This window comes from Misgurnus anguillicaudatus, chromosome 1 (genome assembly GCF_027580225.2).
Source record: "Misgurnus anguillicaudatus chromosome 1, ASM2758022v2, whole genome shotgun sequence".
NCBI classification, from domain to species: Eukaryota; Metazoa; Chordata; class Actinopteri; order Cypriniformes; family Cobitidae; genus Misgurnus; species Misgurnus anguillicaudatus.
In genome coordinates, this window is record NC_073337.2 from 15,670,466 (window position 1) to 15,695,456 (window position 24,991).

The 24,991-nt window shown below is 37.1% G+C and overlaps 1 protein-coding gene across 4 annotated transcripts in view; it reads left to right on the forward strand.

The window, feature by feature from the left end:
* The first annotated feature begins 296 nt into the window (after positions 1-296).
* The window catches only part of LOC129432078 (thyrotropin-releasing hormone-degrading ectoenzyme-like), a 142,359-nt gene continuing 117,664 nt past the window's right edge, over positions 297-24,991 (forward strand). Inside the window, exons 1-8 of one of the 4 annotated variants that reach the window (XM_073867166.1) lie at positions 297-596; positions 690-887; positions 6,569-6,682; positions 8,938-9,002; positions 9,600-9,666; positions 12,730-12,799; positions 13,177-13,883; positions 21,887-22,160. In XM_073867166.1, the coding sequence (XP_073723267.1) occupies positions 13,192-13,883; positions 21,887-22,160 (966 nt within the window). In that variant the 5' untranslated portion in view covers positions 297-596; positions 690-887; positions 6,569-6,682; ... (2 more) ...; positions 12,730-12,799; positions 13,177-13,191. Of the gene's footprint in view, positions 597-689; positions 888-6,568; positions 6,683-8,937; positions 9,003-9,599; positions 9,667-12,624; positions 12,800-12,886; positions 13,079-13,176; positions 13,884-21,886; positions 22,161-24,991 lie in introns of those variants that run through there. The other 3 variants (XM_073867177.1, XR_012369322.1, XM_073867181.1) reach the window with 3 other exon arrangements.

Consider the following 24,991-nt stretch of genomic DNA (forward strand, 5'->3'; position numbering starts at 1 on the left):
ATGTGGCATTCTACACACGATTGACAATATTATTTAATTAGAATTCAAATATAAAGAGTTTAGATGCAAAACCCTCTAAGTGCCCTATTTTAATGATCTAAGCACTTGGTCTGAAGGGCACAGCGCAAGTGTACTTAGGTCTTAACTTTGCTGGTTTAATGATGGCAAAAAATGGTTGGCGTGCATGGCACATGGTCTGAAAGGGTTGTCCCTATTCTCTTAATGAGTACAGGGTGTGTTTTGGGTGTAATGTGCAATAAACCTATCAGAGTCTCAACTGGCATTTCCGTAAAACCCAGGTGTGCTCGCACCATGCAAGAAACTTATCTGCTCGTACGCAAGGTTAAAGAATGAGAGCAGACCATCTATGGGAAAAGCCGGATTCCACCAAAGCTTCCTGAGGTGAAGAAGGTATGGGAGAAGGTAGCGGTGATCGTGTCAGCTGTACAAGGTACAATGATGTCAGGAGATGGGAAAACAAAAGCTCCTCACTAATAAAAGCAGCAAGTGGCCACTGGAGGAGGACCGCCTACAGCCATTCTGCCAGCGGAAGACATCAGTGCCTCTATTTGGGGGCTTAGAGGTGGGCTTCTAAGGTAATTCAATGATAATAAAGTCAATGTGTTCAGGCTTCTTGTAAAAATATTTTGTTTAACCAGCAACAGTCTTAAAATAAATTAACTTTGCAGCCGGTCCCAGCCGGGAGGAGCAAGGCGTAGTTGTAGAGGAAGAAGAGACGGTGGAAGAACCATCATTGAGGTTGAGAGGAGAGCGAGGCGACCCAGAGAACCATGGGGAAACATCAGCCAGGAGGACCACCCATTCCTGGCACTTCTGCCTGCGAACCCGAAGAGGAAGACGACGACCACCAGTTTGTTGTTACAAAGGTTTGCGTTGATTTTTTTATGTATTTAATTTTTTTTTTTTTTTATTAAAGGTTTGGTTCTCTTTAAAAGTTTTTTCAGTCATGAAGTTATAAGTAAAATCAGCAGGCATCACATTGTGCTGGGTGTATGATAGGGCCCTAATTGCATATGTTTTCCTGGAAATGAGCCTTTTTTATCAGGCTTTTATATTTAGGTTCCATAATGTCACTAATGGCAAAGGTTTGAAGTCAGTAAGTGATTTGCCCTACAGTATTTTCACAAATGCCACTTTCATTGGATGGAGATGGAGCAAGATGGAGGTATACGGTTTAAGATGGTCCTTCCAGCCTGGCAAAGCTAATTAAAGTCGCCATGAAAATAAATTGAAAAATAATTTGTTTTGGCATATTGTGGTATTTTTTTTTTTTACAAATGACTTATCTGTGAGCTTTTTTTAAATTCATGTGCCCTCATAATCTTTAATGAAAACCTGCAAATCCCCCCCCCTCCTCCTCAAAACGATCTCTCTTTACTTCCGGTCATATGGTATGGCAGGTGGGCGGGGTCTGAGAGAAGATTGCAATAATTAGCAAACGATCCAATCAGATCTCGATGGACAAATTCAAATCCAGTCCTGCCTTATTTCTTGTTAGAAGCCGGTTTCACTCGGATATACGTCACCTCGGTGAAAATTAGGCAATCTTTTCATTGCGACTTGAACAAATTTGATTGTCTTTTACTGCAAAACCCTGTAAGTGCATACAAGCTCTTTGCAAAAACCTTCTCTTCTATTTTTTTAAACTTTGAATAGGACATAGTAAGCAGTTCTAAAATCACCAAAGATTCAACTAGAAACATTGCAAATGAATGAATGTCAGAATTCAAATTGTGAAAATGAAGAAAGTGAACCACACATCAGTGTGAGCTGTGAAGCATGCGGATGCCACATTCTGATTATATTTAGTTCCAAGTACTCACAAAGGACCTAAGTTTGAATATTTATTTCATATTCATTTTCCGTGCACTTTGAGGACTTTGCTGAAAAATCGATGTGGCTTTTGCATCAGAGCTGTTCTTATGTAAAATGTGTTTAAGAACTATCATGAGCACCATTACACTATAAAACAAATGTACATGCAGGAGGAAGAACTAGCACGGATTGAAGCTAAAGGGGTAGATAAATAGATTTTAGAATGTGCACTTGTCCATAATTACACAAAAATGTAAGTAAACTGTATTGGGTAAATTGTTTTCCTAGGTCAGTGCAGACAAATAAAGTGTTTTGTTTTTGCATAGATGATAGTTGATTTATCTCAGGAATGGCCAAAAAATAATGCATAAACAGGGTTAAGAAGCACAGATTCTGTAACTTCACAGCACGTTTTTGCTACTACATGTTGACTGAAGCTGACTGAAGTTTTTTTCACTACCTCAGCACCGCCTTTGAAATGTATTTTATAGGCAGTGAAGTTAATCAATCACAATCTGCTAGTTCTAGTGAAAAGAGGTTATGATAGAGGTGTGTCAGACCTGTCAATCACAAAATTAATTTCTGCCCTCAGATGTTAAATGTTATTGTTCTTTCTTTAAACTGGATTTTTTTTTAGAGCTTGACATTGTCAAACGCAGTATGCCAGTTGAAATGGTTTAGCTGTGGCTCATATTATTTTGCTATTGATTTTCTTTCTTTATTTTTTAGCTTACATCATCACAAACTGAAAGCTCATCCCCTTACTCAATAACTCATCACAATCCTGGCCCAAAGCGCTTTAAGTATCAGATTTAACTGCCGTGAATGTTTCTGGTCCCATCTTTTCTGATCATATTGTCAAAAATTAAACTTGTTATTTTTTTCATGTGTGCTTCCAACGCTATCTCATGGCAATCTGTAAGTATTTTACAAAGCGACTAATTCGTAATAATTCATATATTTGCACATTTTTGTACGACTTGCCTTGACCTCTGTGACGTTGTGGTTGGGTTTCGTGTTTTTTATGATAATCATAAGTTTTTCGCACTATTAACTTCGGCTAAATTCATTCAAATTAGCTAACTTGTAAAACATATCATTGTGAGATCAGGCTATTGCTTCTGAAAATGCTAGCATCTAAAAATCTAACAAACCAAAAAATGATAATGAATAAATAAATAATTTTGTTGTGGTACATTGCCACGTCAAAACTAAAGGTTTTGTCTCTTGTTTCATCGCTTTATGTTGTCATCATGTGTCAATGTATGCATAGCCTGCGTAGAGATATTGTTCATCAGCAAATCTGGTCTCGTAGGTGTCTTGGACACTGTACCGGTGTTTGTAAGTCAGTCTTTAAAGGAAATAAATGCAGGATGTAATGCATGCAGAGGTGGGTGGGAAGCCATTTGAATCCGTTGACGGTCTCTTTCATTTTCCATGACGTTTGGAAAATAATGAGCGTATCAGAGAGTGGAGGATTTAGAGGAAACATACTTGCGTAGGATCTGTGGTTTTGCCTTTGTGCTCTTATTAGAATGGCACACAGTGTTAGTTTACCACTTTATTGTAAGCAGTGAAGGCAAGTTGTTAGTAAAATGTAAAAATTAAATGCATAACATACTGGGTCTCATTGTCTTGCATGTCATTTAAGTTGTTTGGGTCTTACTCTCATTTTAACTAATAGTTATGTTGCATGAATATGTGACTATCTTATGTGTAAAAACTGATGAATTCTTGAAGGAATTAGACCTGAGGCTAAAACGATGCTTGTAGTTAAGAACAGATGGGCAAATTAGCAGATTGCATTGTTTGCAATGCAAAACCTTCACTTTTTAAACCATTAATTGTTGTAATAGATATTGTTTTATGTATGTTTCATAGAAAATCCTATGGATTTAATCCACAATTATGTAAGGAATAATTAACGACGCGCCGTTGAATTATAAAAAAATGTAATGGGGTGCAAAGCAGAGTGTGCATTTTTTTTAAATTAATCAAAGGACCGGAGTCAATTATTCTGCTTATACCACAGTTATCACAGACATTGCTTTGGTGGTTATTTTAAGACATTTGACGGGTCAGGTGTGCATTTCTCGAAAAATAATGCATACCCATAGAACATTTCTTAAAGTATTCAACAGCTGTGTGGTATAAGTAAACATAATATTTAGTTGCAGATGTATCACAATATTTTATATACAAATGTCCAGCATATACCTACAGTATCTCACAACAGTTTGTGATATAGTCACGAAATATTACATTTATCAATTCATAGTCGTGCACTGAAATTTTTTTGTATTATTTTCAACTTTGGATTGGTCAAAAACGGATGAGCCCAGCACATTGGGTTGTTATTTAACCTACAATGGGTTGTTTTAACCCAAATGCTAGGTTATTTTAACCCATTGTTGAGTAAACAACAAACGTTTTCTGGGTTAATTTAACCCAACGACTGGGCTTGTCTCTTTTTGTCCCAACGCTGGGTCAAAAATTACCCAGCTTTGTTTTATTATGGCAACGATTTTCTTTTTTTCATGCTACACAGCACAATTTTCTTTTTCACGTCACTTAGCACGACTTTCTGATTCGGGGGCACAGACGCTGTATTATATTGTATTGTATTGTATTGTTTTGTTTTATAAACCATTGTTGCTTTAAAATGTTTGGGTTAGGGTAGGGTTTTGGGTTAGGGCCTTATCGACCATTACTGCCAGCTCTAACGATCGTAAAATAGATATTTATGTCCATAAACATGAAATCAATTTATGTAAATTTTGTAATAGTTGCAGCATGTATATTGAATGAATTAAACTAAGTGATTAAACATGCAATCAGCTGTATATTCAAAATACTTTTCTTTTAAACTTTGCTTTAAAGCATTTCTCTTAACAAGCCATTAAACAAAAAATAATTTAACATGCAAGCATAAACAAACTGATCTCTTTCGCTTCGGTCCAACACATTATATAGTTAATAACAATGCATTATCGAAGAAAGATAAATGAAAGAAAACCGTGCATGTGCTGCAAGATTCATTTGATGACACTGATAGTGACTTTTGACCTGATGTACATACAGTAGCTCAATATCTCACTCTTAGTTACATGTATCTGTTCTTGGTTTCTCTTATACTATCTAATACTTCCTGTATTAGATATCATGTTTGATAAGAGTATAGGAGATGATTTACAGATGGTAACTCAGGGAGAACACAAGGACATCATGACGCTCCAGGATTGTATTGCAATTCTGTTTTTTTATTTTCTAACAAAAATCTTTACACAACAGGAGAGTCTAGAAGCTTTAGTTGGGAAATATTAACTTCTGTTTTCGAATTTGATAAATTAGTACAAGTATTATTACCATAATAATTTATTCTATTTGATTCTGAAGTCACAAAGTTGTTTTTGATCAGACTGTGATAAACTATTTGTGGTAATAACATTTTAACTTCATGACTTGAAAATGCCTGCTAACCCAGACAGCAAACTGAGTGACAGTATCTTTCCCAGCAGTCTGGTAAACCCACAGGGAACAAGCACAGGCTTATAATTACAGTGTATCCCCCTACTGCTAATAGCAACTGCTTACATTTAATATCATACTGTCAGCAGCCCAAACAGCATTGGATCTGTGAAACAGCTGTTGCCTTGACAACCAGTGGAGATTATCGTTAATTAATTGGAGAGAAAGGCAAGAAAATTCTTGGTCAAAACAATTTATGGATCATCCCTGTTTATCTCATGCTTAGTAAAAATAATCTTCCTTAAGTTTCTTATGATTTAGTTTGTTTATGAAATGCAAAGCTGTAAGATAAACTGTAAGGCTTTATCATTCAGTTTTGAAATGACTTTTCAAAGGACTAAGAACTATGTAATCCACAACCTTCAGTAAAGCTGCAATCTTTCCTTTAAAGTTTCATCTTTCATAGGTAAGTGTTACTATACCATGTTTTTTTTACATTTATTATTTACTATTTGATTTGTTTGGCTATGCACTTTTTCTTCGTGTATGTACCTTAGATTAACATGTAAATACCATGGTATTAGCATATTCTACCATCCATCTATTTGGCACAAAAACAGTCAAGCAAAAATGTATCTTGCAATCATATTTTAATGCAACTTTTCTTTCACTAAACTATGATACATTATTTAAAGGGCTGTGTTTGGCATTATGATAAATGTGAGCGGAGATCAGAATAAATCTCCTCAGAAATCTTTGAATTTATTTAAATGTTAAAAAATGACATTTTAAAATGTTCACTCGCAGATAATAGATGTTTAAAATGTTAAACTGTATTTTAAGGTGCTGTAAAATGTAAAACTGTATTTATATAGGCATAGATTAATAATAAGAGTTTTGTACATGGTAATGACATATTCTGACCCTCAAATGTTATTGTTTTCTATTTATGTTAACTGTGTGAATGGAAAAGACCACTGGAAAACAGGCCAATCTCAACATAACATCGACTGTGACGTTACAGTCGTGATGTATGCCCCAACATTAAATTACACATTAAATTACAATGTTGTAACAATGCTAAAAACAAAATTGGGACTGCAGAGTTAGCGCTACATGCTAGTTAATGCTATATGCTAGCGTTTAGGTGGAAGTTTTACTATTGACTTAACTGAGACTTGCGTTTTGTTGAAAAAACTCAGAAACATCAATTTTCAATCTCCAGTTGTTTATTTCTCAAAATCTGTATTTTTCTCTGATACAGGCTCAAACATATAAGGTCTGTTTACTTTAAGAGCTACTGAGTGAGTGACCAGCCACTGACTACAGCCAATCAGTGCAGAGCTCATCATTATTGTCTAAGACCCTTCCAAATAAGGTAATACACAGTCTCTGGATAATTTTTGCACTTAGATTAGTCCATTAAAAAAAATCCAGATAATTTACTCACCACCATGTGATCCAAACTGTTGATGTCTGTCTTTGTTCAGTCGAGAAGAAATAATGTTTTTTGAGAAAAACATTCCAGGATTTTTCTCATTTGAATGGACCCCAATACTTAACTGTTTTAATGCAGTTTAAAATTGCAGTTTCAAAAGAGTTTCAAAGGACTCTAAACGATCCCAAAGAGGCATAAGGTTCTTATCTAGCGAAACGATTGTCATTTTTGACAAGAAAAATAAAAAATATGCACTTTTAAACCACAACTTCTCTTCTTCCTCTGGTCCTGTGACCGCCAAGAGGTCACGGATGACGTATGCGAAACTACGCCCCAGTGTTTACAAGTGTGGAGAAAGAGGACCGTTCCAACGTTGTTGTATGTGAAATGATACTAATTAATGTCTTTGTGTCAGTATATTGTTTAAATGGTCCGCAAATGTGCGTTTCATATATGTAACAGTTGACCTTTCCACGGCATTACCCAATTACACGAGGTCGCGCTGGCACGTCACAGGAGTTGTGGTTTAAAAGTGCATATTTATTTTTCTTGTCAAAATTGTCAATCGTTTCGCTAGATAAGACCCTTGTGCCTCATTTGGGATCGTTTGGAGTCCTTTGAGGCTGCAATTTTTGACTGCATTAAAACTGTTAAGTGTTTGTGTCCATTAAAGTCCATCAAAATGAGAAAAATCCTGGAATGTTTTCCTCAAAAAACATAATTTCTTCTCGACTGAACAAAGAAAGACATCAAAATTTTGGATGACATGGTGGTGAGTAAATTATCCAGATTTTTTTTTTAAGAAAATTGACTAATCCTTTAATAAAGCCACATACCTTCTATGTAGATATCAAATAACAATTTAACACATTATTTCAATCATTATTTGGCAGCTTTGGTTGCTCATAATAAGAATTATTGACTTTGTGTCTGTGATGTGTATAGTAAGTGGTGTTCTGTAAGATCACAGTACAGTGACTTCTGCTTGACGGCTGTTCTCATGTGTAAGAAGGTGTTTGTCAGTTCAATGCATTTTCAATCCTCATTGAAGCAGTTAAGAGGCAGTGGATCAATGCATCTGATCCAACCGACAAAGTTATTGACCTGGACTCAGACTCGGCCAATGCATTAGTTTGTTTGTAAAAGGTTCTTTGGTGCTGTAGCATAACCAGCGAGAGAAAGCCTGAGGGATTCTGGGTTACAGTAGCTGTTAACATTAATGTTCAGATCCAGGAACAGTGTTTTTATCCTCAGGCATATTTCACTCCACTGTGGTTCTCACAGCCGGTTCTGTTATTGCTGAAAGCTTTTTATTTAATGCTGCTTAACCAAATTTATTCACAGTATGAGTTTAAAGGGAGATTTCTAGGTGCCACTGTTATGAAAGAACATTTACTGCTTTCAGGTCTCTGGAAAGTCCATGAATAAAATGCTAATGCACGTCAATCTGGTGAATAAAAGCACTTGTGTTAGATGCACCGTCAGGTTTTATCATAGTGGCTTAGTGAAAATATCAATTCCCTGCAGTCTTAGTATGTCGTATATATTCCTTGCCAGATATCCAACTGCTGTATGTAATATGAATGAATGTTGTGTGTGTGTGTGTGTGTGTGTGTGTGTGTGTGTGTGTGTGTGTGTGTGTGTGTGTGTGTGTGTGTGTGTGTGTGTGTGGTTGAAAGCTTGGTTAAGCTTGTAGACATCTGTGTGCTAGAAGCTACACAGGACAAGGACATCTGTCTGATTACTGAGATATGAATAAAAGCAAAGCTTCAGGTTTCAAGGATACCTCCAGATAGCTTAAATAAAATGCACTATCCAACTCGTCATTTCTGAAGAATCAAACTTTATTTTTAGAAGTCATAATATTTCATATTGGGTACATTAAAGCAGTGATTAGTCTTTGATTACAAAATGGGTTTTTTTTTTTTTGAGTTTTTACCCATGTTATATATTACATAGCCTGTTTAATTATTTTACTGCTTTTCCAATGGCAAACTGTATTTCTGCACCATTCGCAGAAAATGTATTGATTGGTTCCCAAACTAACTTTACCCTTTATTTTTCAGTTCAAAGTACTCTGACCACAGTTGTATATTTTAACTTTTGAACTGTAGGGGGAGATGTGTCTCTTCTCTGCTTGTGTAGTTATGCACATTATGAACAGCCCAAATGTCTCAGTCACTTTTTGCTGTTAGAGCCTCTCTGTGGCGGCAGTCACAGCTGCCCTCAAGGACCTTAGGGAAAACTGACCTACAGTACGGTAAGTCTGTTTTTCATTTTATTCAAGCATTTTCTGGAACATTCAATGTCTGCCCCATTATTTCATAAGAATAGGTTTTAAATTCCCATGAAATAAAAAGTATCTAAATGGGGGAGCAGCTCTAGCCCTCAATTACAGACAGTGAGCCTTAGAGATGCACCCTTTAAAATGGTTAAGGATTACTTTAATGTGCGAACTACTGAGCACATCTTCTCCCTCATCCGGTTCATCACTGGTTCACTGCTCTTCTCCCACTTTGTGCAGTTTAAACAGTCACACCAGTGGTTATTATTAAGTTGATGGAGCTTTCGCGTTTTTCATAGCGCTGCTGCTGGTCTTCCTTTGTGAATCAGACTCTGAAAATAAATGCTTGTTGGGGAAATGAGAGCACAGGGTTAAGGTGACCGTGTTTGAAGCGACAGTGTTGTGTGTGGGTCACTGATAAAAGATAATTAGAAAATGGATATAGTAGGAAAAATGGCATTAGACAACACATGCTATACGTTTTAGGCAGGACTGTTTCTCTTGTAATGACACAGAAAATCTAGTGGCACAGAAATGAAACAATTCATAATATGGTGTTCTTGTTTGTTTCAGCACCATGGACAGCAGACATCGATTTTTGGTTCCTGCACATATGCTTCATTATTTGAGGTTTATAAAAGTAAGACCCTGTTCACGCGCACACACACACCTACAAAATACACAATAAAACACTATCATTACAGGTTGTAAAACTAAAATTACTTCGAAAAGCTTTATTTATACAGTACTGTGTAATAATTGCTGTGTTTTGAAAATTTTGTAACAGCACATCTATAATATTTGACAGGTTCGTGTCTCAAATGTATGTTCCAATTTCTCTTGTGTTTAACTTTGTGGGATAGATTCGCAGTTTGACACCCAACCCGTGCAGTTCAGCACTTTTGATTTGTGACAGAGAACAGTAGCACATGTATTTCAAGGTTTAATTAGAGGCAATTCAGATTTATTTTTATAGCGTTTTATTTTTATTGTTGCAAAGCAACTTTACAGAAGATACATTGCAGAACAATCAGTAGAGACAAAAATAAAATCGTGTACAAATAAAAACGTCATGCAAAGCAGGAAATTGATAAAGTACACAATATCATAGAATACAAGTTTGCAAATCTGTCATAAGATAGTACTATCTGTGTAAATAATTATCTGTACACTCTTAACCTGAATTAGTTGACATTACTAGAAATTTGCGAGGAAACCTGTTGCACTAAATCATTTTAGTATTTACACGGGGTGAAACTAAACGGGTTAAGTTGTATTAACATAAAACCTTTAAGCCCGGGGTACACTGCACGATTATTGGCTGTCGCAGACGAAAGATTGCCAACGTGAAACAATTGTTGCGATTTCTGTGATCGTGGCTCTTCATCGCTAGTCCTATGTCTTACAGTGAGAGAGGTTCAAAGACGGCCGTTTTCCTGGTCTTGCGTCCAAAGATAGCCTACGATAGTTTTCTGACAGTGTCAGAAATTCGGCATGATCACCGCATAGTGTGTTTGCTGCTACGACCTGCGCACCGGTATTTGTTTACCACGAGCGCATGCTGGTGACGTTGCGCAACGTGTGACACTGCTGCTGAAGCTTCCGTGTCATCATCATCGTACAGTCTACATGCCTCTCGTACCCGAGTTTAAACGATACATGTCACACATTGTGATAAGGTAATTATCTTATAGGAGGGCAAACATCGTGCAGTGTATCCCGGGCTTTAGTTGGTGTAGCAGACAAATCAAGTTGCCATTAGTCGTCTTTACTAAAAAGCATTAGTTAGGAAGTTTAACACAGTTCAGTAAACTTGCATTTAATTTGATTTAATTTGTAATATCAAATCTGTCCAGTTAATTAAGTTTAAAGATTTTTTTTAATTCCTTTATATTACTTTTGGTGTTATAAATGATATTATAATAGAAAATTCAGGACTAAGTGTCAATCATTGAATAAACGTGATTCTCCACAGAAATGTATGCATTGTCAGTAATGTGGCGAGAAATACAATAAAATGTTCTGAAGAAGGTTCATGTAAGGGAACACTGATCACCTGAACGGTGACTTCACAAAATTATCATTTACAACAAAACAACATCAATATAAGAGCTTAAACCTCTAACATTTTATTAACAAATATTTAAATGGTGAAAGTTCTTTTTGTGAAAACGCTGAAAAAAATCAAAATATTCAGGCGCAAAGGATTATGGGTATTCCTCACAACATGAACTAAGTTCAGTTTACTTAAATGTTTTAGTTTAATGGATTTACACTTAATAGTTAAATGAACTAAACTTTTTAAGCATTGGTCCAAAACACAAAATATTAAGTGATGTTTACTTTATAAAGTAAAGACTATCCAGGTAAGGATATATTTTACAATGTAACTAGTAAGCATGTATATGGGTTGGTATGTTTGGTTTACGGGGACATGAATAATGTATACTGACATGTTTATAACTGAATGGCTTAAAAACATACTAAATAGTACTTTTCATATATAAAAGAGGTTTTTGTGACGGTTGGGGTTAGGGACTGGGGTAGGTTAGGGGGATAGACACAATGGATTTTATACTGTACAAACTGTATATTCTATGGAATTTCTTCCATAAATTATGTATGCCTGACTGTGTGTAACTTAGATTACATGCATGCCAGTGTAATTTATATTTGGACAACGTATCAAGAATACTTTTACTAAAATAAAAGATTAAAGTAACCTAATAAAATCTCTTAATGTCACTTATGTGATTTTCTGAAATGGACGAACCAAAATTAATGATTAAAAATGTAAGAGATTTTTGTGTAAAATGTACATACACTTCAAGTGTTTTCCACTTAATCATATAATTCCTCTTAATCATCTTTAGGTGTTACCACTTGAAGTAATTTTTAAGTTGATCCAGCTTTTTACAGTGTGGGACATTTTCTTGATAAATGGCAGATATATTAAATCGATCATACCATTGCATCTTACATGACATGGGTAAAATAGAAAGTAATAGAAATAGAAAACACTTAAAAGGGACATTTTACAAGACTTCTTTAAAATGTAAAATACATCTTTGGTGTCCCCAGAGTGCATATGTGAAGTTTTAGCTCAAAATACCCCATAGATAATTTATTATAGCATGATAAAACTGCCACTTTTTAGGTGTGAGTAAAAATCTGCCGTTATTGGGTGTGTCCTGTTACATGCAAATTAGCTGTTCTGCACTAAATGGCAGTGCCATGATTGGATAGTGCATATTAAGGGGGCGGTATTATCCCCTTCTGACATCACAAGAGGAGCCAAATTTCAATGACCTGTTTTTTCACCTGCTTGCAGAGAATGGTTTACCAAAACTAAGTTACTGGCTTGTTCTTTTTCACATTTTCAAGATATGTCCCTTTAAATAATTTGCTATGAAAGGTACAGTAGCAACCAACTGTGAAAGCATGTAGTTAAGTATGTAGTTTAGCTGGACTGTAAAACATATTCAACTTAAGATGGAAATAGTGGACTAAGTTTCTGTCTTTGCACGAGAGAGAGAGAGAGAGAGAGAGAGAGAGAGAGAGAGAGCGAGAGAGAGAGCGCAGCACAATCTACTGGTTGAGAGAGGACACATCACAGAGAGGGATGCTGCGATGAGGATGGAGGCAGGGGGAATGCAGTGAGAGAGAGAATAGAAATTCACAACTCTTCTGATTTATTATGAAGCAGGTGTGCCGGACGTATTACACATCAGACTCATGACAGAGGAGAATTCGTGGATTTACAAGGATGTGCGGTATGAACCTCCTCTGCATTTTGCTATGAGCTCCAGCATCTGACTGCACGCGCGATGTCAGACATGCGCTGCGAATTAAGTTTCATAAGAAATCATCGAGGATATTAAGTGATTTTATATCGTTTTATATCTGTCTTATGTGTGATGCACGCTTACTATTGATCTAAATTGTGTATTGCGCGTTTGGCTTTTAAAACTTAATACTGTTTTCTAATCATTGCATGGTTTTGAATTATTTACGCCATTTAAATGAGTCCGTTTATCATATAGAGCTTTAAGGTATTAAATGCGAATTGACCATTGATCTTAATTTTGAAAAATAACTTAATACTTTAGCATCATCAAAATGTTTTAATGTTAATCCGTTTTCAATGCAGTCAACATTCGTGCCGATGGGGATTGAAGACATGAGCATGAGGAACGGCCGGGCTTTGTCCGATCAGTGGGCCGACAGTGTGGTGGTCCGACCCCGGACTACCGAACAGCACATCACGGTGCACAAGAGACTCGTGCTGGGCTTCGCCATCTCCATCCTCACCCTCATCATCGTCACTGTCATCGCCATCACGCTCAGCGTCAGCTTCGAGAGATGCGCAGCGGAGAGCAGCGGGACTCTGATCGGTAACGGGTCTAGCAACAGTAAGTCCAATCAGTCCCGGGACAGAAACGGGATCAGTCACAGAGAATCAGAAGATGGTCAGCAGCCGTGGAAACATCTGCGCTTACCGGGCACCCTGCGCCCTCGACACTACGACCTCAGACTGTCCGTGTACATGGATAATTTCACTTTCTCCGGTCAGGTGAACATTGAGTTTGAATGCGTTAACTCCACTAAGTTCATCGTGTTGCACACAGACAGACTGGAAGTGAATAAAGTGCTGGTGTATTCAGACAGTAAGAAAACCGGCGTCATGAGGGTCCACCGACGCTTTCACTATCCGCCCAACCAGGTGTATGTGATCGCGCTGCACAGAGAGATGAAGCCACTCAGAACATACAAGATCAACATCACATTTGATGCACAGATTGAAAATGAACTTTTAGGATTTTTCCGAAGCTCATACGTGCTACATGGAGAAAGAAGGTAATGTGTCATGCATGTCATCATACTGCATTCCTAATTAAACATTTTGTATTCTACGTTTAGCATGATACCAACTTACGCAAATAACACTTGGTTTTGAAAGACGTTTAAGTAATTTTATTGATGAATAAATATAGTAGTTCCGGTTATCATATCTGATTGGATGAAATACTTTCCAAATCTGTTGCTTTATTCTGATTGGTTGAGAAATGTTCCACAGGTGTTGATTATTTTCTGTAAAACGCACACCTGACCTATCAAATGTCTTAAAATAGCCACTAGAGCAATGTTTGCGGTAACCGTGGTAAGCGGAATAATTGACTCCGGTACTTTAATTGAAGATAATGTGATATGTAGTGTAGATAGTTTTAGCATTTTAAAAACGTAAGCTCTGATTTTTATAATTGAATTTTAATAACAATAGCTTATGGTGTGTGGTTTCTGTCAGGATATTTTTAATAATGAATGTTTACCAAACATTTTTAATAGCTTTTAAAGTTTGTCTGGTTTAATTTACTGTTCTTACCATTTATTTGCTGAATTAACAGAAATGGGAGTAGCCTCACGGTGCAGTACAGTGCTTGTAGAAATGACTGTCATGGTGAATATTTGTAAGGTTTTTAAGAGCTTTTCAAATCAACACCATTTACCCCAGTTTTAATGTATTAGCAATGCCTGCGGCAACAGCAAGCATAACCGAGACAGTGAAATTATGGCTAATATAGTCTGGCTATGAGTAACCCACTTGTACCCCAAACAATGAATTTGGTTATTTCGCCAAAATAATTAGCGAAATGTATGATCACTGGCAGCCTGTGACTTCTCTTCCAAGGGGTGCAATTAAAAAAATGTGTTAGGAGTGTCATGTGTTCAGCGCATCATGTCAAAATACATGTCTGCTACACACACGTTGAAAGGGTTTATGATAAAAGAGATGCCCACGTTCACAAAATACCCGCAAGGCTCTAACGTGACATCAATCTCTGGTGACACATGAGATTAAGCGAGTATCTGGCAGGCGTGAGCATTTCTTTTATCATAAACCTCCATTAAAGCGTCTGCAGCAGAACACGTGTTTTGACATGACGAGCCACACACGACTTGCTAAATACATGTGACAAGCTAGCCTGGGTGCCAGCCGATCTTAGCCCCGCCCACCACAATTTGAAAAACGGGGGAAGATCGGTCTGGGGACTCACCGTTGAGGAGCTACTATGCGAATACCAAAACCGCCCGACGAATCAAATTGTGAGGGCGGGCTTTATACGATGATGGACAGATGATCAACAGTAACGTATCAACCACGTCACCAAAGAGCGCGTGTGTTCAATCTGTTTACAATGAAATGGCTGCCGCTGGTGAATTCAAATGTGTGGATTCTGTCATTGAGTCTGTTGTAAAAGATATCGACAGAGCATTGATTTAAAAAGAGGAACAGAGAAACGCGATCAAGGCATTTGTTTATGTTTTCGTCGTCCTTGCTATGGAGGACAAAGTTAAAGAAGCAACTGAAATGGGTATCACGGCGATGAACTCGGCGTGCACGACGAGATGGATATAATTAGCGGTCGTTGCCAGCTTCTTTTCGGAAGCCTGGAATCGTGACTGCTGAATAAGTGGAGGGACATGCTAGGCTCCGATATTTTTCAAGCCAACGTATAGCTATCGTCGTGGATGAAGTTCACCTAACGTACAAATGGTAAGAGAAAGTCTTACTGTATGACTTAGTAAATACTTAATGTTGTGATATAAATGAAATGTTGTAAACATAGTAGGTGTTGATGTACCTTCGCTAACTCAGACTTAGTATAATTACAATGATGTTAGTATCATTGTAGCGAAATTACTAGCAGTTCGGTCAGGCTGCTAAAGACGCCATTTCAACATCACACACTCCGTTGCTCTGATTGGTCGTATGTCTATCCAATTGAGTGCAGAGGCATTTTTCGGTTGAGACACGCCTCATAATTTTAACTCAATGGAGCGGTATCAGACTCAAATTCTGACTAGAATTGAGTATGACAACGTCAGGCTAGTGACAAGCTACCCAATGTGCAACATCGAAAAATAAGTCACCATCCGACACTGTGTATATTCCACTAAGCAAAGTCAACAGGTGTTGTTCATGGCGTTCTTTTACATGTTCTAAGCATATGCCTTGTCTATTTTTTGGGGTATGGTTAGACGTCTCTTAGACTTTCAATGAAAGTCCAAATTTAGCCTTCTTTTAGCTAAAATTGCTTGCTTGTATTTTGACAGAAACTGCATGGTAATACTTTTATGATTGGCTTTTATGAGCAATTTTCCACACTGCACAGAATGTCGTAAAGTGACAAATAAGATAACTGTGACTTTTTTAAAAACTGGCAGTACTGCTTTTCAAACATTATTATAGTCAATAACAAAAGAGACAAACCTAGTTTTTCCAAAAATTATATATGGTTCTTTATTAATATTGTCTCTTTAATTCTTGTTTATGGCTGGATTGGGTAGCCTAACTGTAAAAAAAACCACACATCAGTGTTAGTTTACGGACCACCCACTTAATGAGAATCCCCACATCTCTGTGCTATTATTGAAACAACACATTTTGAGTTACTTTTAACACACAATCAACACAAAATGGCACATGTGTTAAAATAACACAAAGATGTGTAAAAAATGTACACATCTTGAGTTTATTTTGAAATGCAGTAGTATTGTCCTATGTAGTAGAAAGTGCCACTTGAGTCTATACAGTAAGTTTTCAGTTTATACAGCAAGTGATTTTGCCAAAAGGATCTGAATGAACACTTGTAAAACTTTGGCTGACACCTTTGAGCCCTCTGGTGGGTATTTATCGTGTTAAATTGAAGCTTTCGCAACATGAAGAGAGCTAAACGTTTGTAAATGTTACTGTAAGCTTTAAATGGGACATATTATGAGATTTTTTTAAGATGTAAACTAAATCTAAATCTGAGCAAAAGTGTGCTGTTTTGGGTGTGTCATTTAAAATGCAAATGAGCGGATGAAGTGCAAACACTGATCACAATGATGGTGGTTTTTTGCAATTGAAACTCAATTGTGCTGTGAATTATTTTCTCTCTCTCTCTTTCTCTCTGTACTAAATGGCTGTGATGTGGTTGGATAGTGCAGATAAAGGGGGCGGTATTATCCTAGTCTGACATCACAATAGGAGCCAAAGTACAATGACCTATTTTTTCCACATTCTTGCAGATAATGGTTTACCAAAACTAAGTTACTGGATTGATCTTTTTCACATTTTCTAGGTTGATAGAAGCACCGGGGACACAATTGTAGCAGTTAAACATGGAAAAGTCAGATTTTCATAATATGTCCCCTTTAAGTTACTAAAGTTCTTTGAACTCCCTCTTCTGTACAAAAGATATTGGTGCTAAATAGCACTAAAAGCTCGTAATCATAGGAACCATTTTTTTAGTGCTATAGCGTCAATAAAAAACCCTTTATGGTTCTACAGAGCACAATATGGTTATACACAGGTGCTATATTACACTTAAAATGGTTCCTTCATGATTACAAGCTTTCAGTGTTTGGGTTAACGCATTACAAGTAATGTGCATTACGTAATATTACATTTCTGAAGTAACAAGTAAAGTAACGCATTACTTTTTAAATGTACACATTAATATTTGAGTTACTTTTTTAAGAAAGTAATGAAAGTTACTTTTTTAGTTTAATTTGATTTTTTTAAATTATATACTGATTTAAACTGAACGTACATTATACTCTATGCATACACGCCTGTGTGGGAACAGTTTGAGTCAGAAACTGAGATGGCAGGACAGAGCTCGACATTTTTGTAATGAAATATGCAATTTCTGAATGCAGAACTTTTCAATTATAAAACACCTGCAAGGCCTGAAAGAGATCAAGCCTCAGCCAAGAAAAAGTAACGCAAAAGTAACTAAAAAGTAACGTTAGCATTACTTTCCATGAAAAGTAATGCATTACAATATTAAGTTACTCCCAAAAAAGTAACTATTTGCATTACTTTTAAAAGTAATTTTTCCCAACACTGCTAGCTTTTAGTGCTATTTAGCACCATTTCTTTAGACATTTAAAGCATTATGTTCACATGTGCCACTATTTAATTTAATATAACATCATTAAGGGGTGGTCTCCCAGACAGGGCTTATCCTAGTCCCAGAGTAAAAATGCATGTTTGAGCTGCTTTAATTTAAAAACATCTTGTCCTGTTTAATTTAAACATATTTTGTTGACATTGGTTTGTCTTACGATGCACACCTGTAGTGTTTTTTGTAAGGTATGTTTGTTAAAACTTCTTAAATGACCTATTATTAATTAGGCCTAGTCCTGAATTAACCTAAACCCTGTTCGGGAAACCGCCCCTATATGTCTAATCTTCGAAATGTGTTGGTCTCATTATTATTACTATTTAGGGTGAACAGATATATTGCTCATATGTATATGGGGTCTTGTGTTTTCGTTTTTATCTTAGTCAGAGTATCTTAGTCGTCTTGCTTTTTTGTATCTCAGTGTTTCTTGGCCCTCTGACAGGAAAAAATGGAGCAAGTTGGAATCTTTGCCCTAGGCGTTAATGCATTTGAGACCTATTTAAACCTTTGATTTACCCTGAAGGAATCCATTTCATGGCCACACTTCATAAACCTTTTGTCCATCCACCAGCTGCACAATCTGTCTTTGCAATAACCAAACATCACGCCTGTTTGTGCAGAGCTTAATACGCCCTGTCAGCTATAAACACAGCATGTTAAAGGACTCAGTGTACAGATTCTTTGGCAGTTATAATGTGAATAACCTTTAGAGTAAGGTCACGAATTTGTAAGATCTATTGAAGAGCAGCTTTGAAATAAACGAGGCAGTATAATCTTTAGACTTTTGGAAAAAAAGAACATCATCCAGTATAGCACTCTTATCTCCACAGGCTATAAAGATCATTGAGTTTATGTAATCAGTGCCTGCTGGCTCTCTTATATTCATGAACAACACCGAACAGTAGGGATCTCATGTGGTTTGGATAATGTTTGTTTTCTGTAGTAAAAATGGGGGCACAAGAGTGTTGTTTTTCAAGTGTTTTATCCCTTTAAACCAAGCACTAATCATTTTGTCTTTTGAGGATATTTCAGTGATATTAAAATAATCTGCTAAAGCATGTATAGTAGAGGTCTTCACGGGTCCACTTACAGTACTTGGATCCGAAAACCCGAGGTATGAGCCGAGACCCGAGGGGGTTTGGGTCTAAAAGTTTCATGTGGGCCTAGGACATTAGCTGCCTCTGGTAATTTAAAATGAAGACCCAAACTATCTTGCGTGTATGCACTTTCAATCCCTCCTTGTTTGCCCTTTTTTCGTTGAGCCAGGCCCGTCAATCAAATTTGAATGCTTATTTTAGCAGTTACCTTGGTGTCATCGCCAGATAGCAAATGAAAATGAATGGAGCAGTGGGCCAAATCGGTTGGGAGGCCACTGGGACTGCACACACGTCGGTGCCGTTTACATTCGGGTCAAAAAAATAATTGCCATAGGGTCAGACTCGGGTCAAATTTTTTTGGAGGTCGGGTCTTTCTTTTAAAACAAAAAATATTTATGCACATCGAGTTTGAGAAATAAGTGATTTGGGTAATTTCGGGTCAGGTACATTTCTTTGGACCTGTGAAGACCACTAATGTATAGCCCTACCACAAAAGCAACAAACCTAACCCCTATGCCCATGTGTATGATGTTCATTCTGATATCCTCAACATACAGTAGTTTGCTTTCGGACCAGCCATCCACTTCTTCCGCATGCAGCTCAACTGTGACCTTTAAGTAGTGTAAAGATGTTTATGATGCAACATCTTTCAATGGTAAAAGCTTGTCACGAATTCCCCCTCTGAGATTCAAGTCAGGCTTTGATAGCCATTAATGCAACTTCCTGGAAATGAACGTGTAGCTGTGATATTGAACAGCATTGCTTTTACTTATACGGCATGCAGTAGTTTCTACAATGCCAATATCTCACACTCCTTTATTGATCACTGTCTGTTCATCTAATAGAATATTAACATAGTTTTTGTAACACTATTATATATGGGCAACCTGATTTTGACATTTAAAATGTCTTTCTGTAGATTACTAGGGATTCATTAAAAATGGATGCATAACGATTAATCGGGATTAATCTATAGCAGAATAAAGTTTTTGTTTAAATCATGTGTGTGTAAACTGTGTATAATAACTTTGTATAGATAAATGGACACACCAGCATGCATATATTTAAGAAAAGTTTACATGTGTATATATGCATTTGTATATTTATGTATGATTTGATTTATTTTATATATATATATATATATATATATATATATATATATATATATATATATATATATATATATATATATATATATATATATATATATATATATATATATATATATATATATATATATATATATATATATATATATATATATATATATATATATATATATATATATATTAATATTTTTTTTTCTTAAAATAATACATGCATGTGTGCATACTCACCTAAAAGATTATTAGGAACACCTGTTCAATTTAGGCAATTATCTAATCAACCAATCACATGGCAGTTGCTTCAGTGCATCTGTGGTCCTGGTAAAGACAATCTCCTGAACTCCAAACTTAATGTCAGAAGGGGATAGAAAGGTGATTTAAGCAATTTTAAGTGTGGCATGGTTGTGGTGCCAGACGGGCCGGTCTGAGTATTTCACAATCTGCTCTGTATGTGACAGTCCTGTGGGCGAAAATGCCTTGTTGATGCTAGAGGTCAGAGGAGAATGAGCCGACTGATTCAAGCTGATAGAAGAGCAACTTTGACTGAAATAACCACTCGTTACAACCGAGGTATGCAGCAAAGCATTTGTGAAGCCACAACACGCACAACCTTGAGGCGGATGGGCTACAACAGCAGAAGACCCCACCGGGTACCACTCATCTCCACTACAAATAGGAAAAAGAGGCTACAATTTGCACAAGCTCACCAAAATTGGACAGTTGAAGACTGGAAAAATGTTGCCTGGTCTGATGAGTCTCGATTTCTGTTGAGACATTCAGATGGTAGAGTCAGAATTTGGCATAAACAGAATGAGAACATGGATCCATCATGCCTTGTTTCCACTGTGCAGGCTGCTGGTGGTGGTGGTGTAATGGTGGGGGGGGATGATTTCTTTGCACACTTTAGGCCCCTTAGTGCCAATTGGACATCGTTTAAATGCCACGGCCTACCTGAGCATTGTTTCTGACCATGTACATCCCTTTATGACCACCATGTACCCATCCTGGTACATGGCTACTTCCAGCAGGATAATGCACCATGTCACAAAGCTCGAATCATTTCAATTTGGTTTCTTGAACATGGCAATAAGTTAACTGTACTAAAATGGCCCCCACAGTCACCAGATCTCAACCCAAGGGAGCATCTTTGGGATGTGGTGGAACGGGAGCTTCGTGTTCTGGATGTGCATGCCACAAATCTCCAACTGCAAGATGCTATCCTATCAATATGGGCCAACATTTCTAAAGAATGCTTTCAGCACCTTGTTGAATCAATGCCACGTAGAATTAAGGCAGTTCTGAAGGCGAAAGGGGGTCAAACACAGTATTAGTATAGTGTTCCTAATAATCCTTAGTTGAGTGTATTTATATATACAAAGTAAATATACACAGTTCACACACATATTATGTAAACAAAAGCTTTATTCTGCTATAGATTAATCACGATTAATTGTTATGCATCCCCAGTTCAGCTATGACCCAATTCACAACCTCAAAGGCACTTAAAAATATCATGGTGATAACATTTCCCTTGTATTTTTGCAGAACTGAGGCTGAGTGAAAACTCTAAGTTGATTTAGTAGGTGTGACTCAAAAGAAAACAATTTAAGGATTTGTCCATCTATAACCAAGAAGCAAATGACTGTATGTAGATGAGCATAGGAGTGATGGATCACCAGTCATAGTTTATCTGTATTCTGCAGGTATCTTGCTGTGACGCAGTTCTCACCCACTCATGCCCGAAAGGCCTTCCCGTGTTTCGATGAGCCAATCTATAAAGCCACATTCAGAGTGAGTTTGAAACACGAGAGCTCGTATCAGTCCCTGTCCAACATGCCAGTGGAAGCGTCAACATCTGATGAGGACGGATGGGTGACCAACCATTTCTCCAGGACTCCCCGCATGTCCACATACTACCTGGCCTGGGCGGTGTGCAACTTCACCTACAGAGAAGCAGTAACAGATAATGGAGTTGTGGTAAGTTTCAGTTTTGCATTCAGATCATAGGCTTTGAAATCCCTGTTTTAATGAGATCCATGCACTGATCTTTATATATGACTCATGGATTTTAAACTAGCAGGAGGTGAAGCCATTGAGCTGCCTTATTATTGAAATGCCCAACCACAAGTTATTGTGACTGACAGCGAGCGCTTTGACCTTAAAGGGCACCTATTATGCAAAATCCACTTTTACAAGGTGTTTGGACATAAATGTGTGTTGGCAGTGTGAACACAACCACCCTACAGTGAAAAAAGTCCACCCATCGCTTTCCATCGTCAGTTGCGCTACTGTAGGTGTCAGGCAACCCACATGAGCATTAAGTGTGAGGAAGAGGGGGCAGAAAAAACGGCAACAATATTTTGAAATTTGACTGCTATAGAAGATTGTATAATCTTTATATGTCAATATCACATACTTCTCATTTAACTCCTCTAAAAGTTGCCAGTGCCAGCATTTTTCCCCCACAATTTTTCAGAAAAGTTGAATGCCTTCCAGAAAATGTTCTTCTTTAAATATATTAACATAAAATTTATAAACTGAAAGAACAGACCCTCTGCTTTCAAACAAAAAAACTTTCATCCTATCTTTATTTGTTGTCTTTTAATCACCTTTTAAATATGGGTAGGTTTCTATGTTGTGTAACAATTAATTATTGTAAAGACGCAATGTTGTAGTCGGGTCAAACTATAATCCGAGTCAAGACTAAGCTAAATGTGGACTCGGTCTTGACTCGGCTACAACAAGTACCGTATGTCTGAAAAGTAATTGTTATGGCAACCTTTTTAAATGTGCAAAATATAAGCGATACAAAAATTGTCAAGATGAGTGTGACTAGTGTTAATGTTATGATGCCATAACTATCCAGTAAATTTGAGCACAAGTCAATTATACAATAACATTTTTGAACCATGAAGTTTCACAGTCGTGTGCGCACTAACGGTACATTCACACTAGTATTGTTTTTGGCAGCGATTTTAGTTTTAGTCATATTTTAGTCATTTATAAGTCATATTATAAAATTAATAGTTTTAGTCGACGAAAACACAAAAATGTTTTAGTCAAGTTTTAGTCAATGAATATAGGTTAAAAAGTGTGGTGTATTTAATACAATTAAAATGTGCATTAAGCTTGTCCCTGAGGGCTTGCTGTTGTTTTAGTCGGTGTGCCTTCTGCGCATGTCGTCATAAAAAGTTATGAAGAAAATAGTTGAGCCTAATATACCCTCATGTTGAGTTTGTGTGTTACGCTGAGACCTCGCTTATAAAGTTGAGAAACGCGTGCCTTGCCTTATTTAAATACACCACAAAAAGTAATGGAAATGGGCTTAGGTTTGACAAGTAGATACATGTAAAACCTTAAGCTTACCATGAAATATGTCACAAGCCAAATGTCGAGTAAAATTGAATGTATATGATATGTTAACAGCGTGACTTGTTAGTTAACTTTAAAAAAATATTAGCGTGATGAGCATTCAGGTGCCGCTTGAGGTTGGTGGTATTCTTCCCACCTAGTTTGTGGCCACATTTACCGTCGTCTCCAAATATGCATTCCGTTTTTCTGTCTGATGGATTATACTGAAAGTATGTCCATAAATCATCTCCTCGTTTCCGTTTATTGGCGTCACTGCTACGGTCCTTCAAACCCACCACAGCCGCAGGTGTGTTGTTGTTGTTTGAAATCTGGTGCGCGTGCGTGGCATGGCGGCAGCCAGGTGGTGGGTGTGAGCGTGAGTGAGACTCTGTTGACCCAAAACAAGGATAGGAAGCGGTAGCATTGCTGATACTTTTTAGCTAAAAACAGAGATTTCACACAAAATAGGCAGAAATGACATACATTATGAACGTCAGACTTATAATCATTTTCGTTCCGTCTCGTCAACGAAAACTCGAAAGCATCTCGTCATGTTTTCGTCACCTTAGAGACATTTTTAGCTAGTCATCGTCGTGTTAGCGTCATAAAAAATAGGTGCGTCAACGAAATCAATTCGTTATCTTCATCGTTGACGAAAACACTGATTCACACAGGGCAAAAAGTGTTAGCGCTTGAGGGAAGGCTTGTCTGAAGCGTTGCGAACAGCTAATCACAGTGGCCGCAACACATGCTCTGGTCTTGCATAAACATAATTGGCTGTCTCGCACTAGGTTATTTTTGCAAGGCGATCTAATTGGCTGACGCACGTGTTGGCGCTTGAAAATTTGAGAAATGTTCAACTTCTGCCGCGACATTGACGGATCCACAATTCAGTTCGGCAACACATGACATCACCCATTAAAAGTAAATGAGAAGCGTTAACGCTTTCACCCGTGTGAATGTACCGTAAAAAGTGTTGGGTGATTTTCAACCCATTGTTGGGTCAAAAAGGGGACAAACCCAACGTTGGGTTAAGTTAACCCAGATTTCTTTTTATATTTGACTTATCAATGGGTTAAAACAACCCAGCATTTTAGTTTGAAACAACCCACCATAGGTTAAATTACAACCCAACAAGCTGAGAGAGTGTAGTAACTCTAGAATTAATGTTCACCTTTTTCATTGCTAAAAACAATGTTATTTTTTGTGTATTTGATATAATACAATGTGTTTGCGTGGTTTGTTAAAGGAACACGCCCACATTTTGGGAATTTAGCTTATTCACCGTATCCCCCAGAGTTAGATAAGTCCATACATACCTCTCTCATCACAGCGGGAAAAATTATAATAATTTCGGTCTTGTCTATATCACCAATCCCAGGAAGTAAACTGTTGCCTACAATCCGTGTGTTTGATTTATGTTGAAAACGATTACTTGCGTCACCGTTTACTTTGGG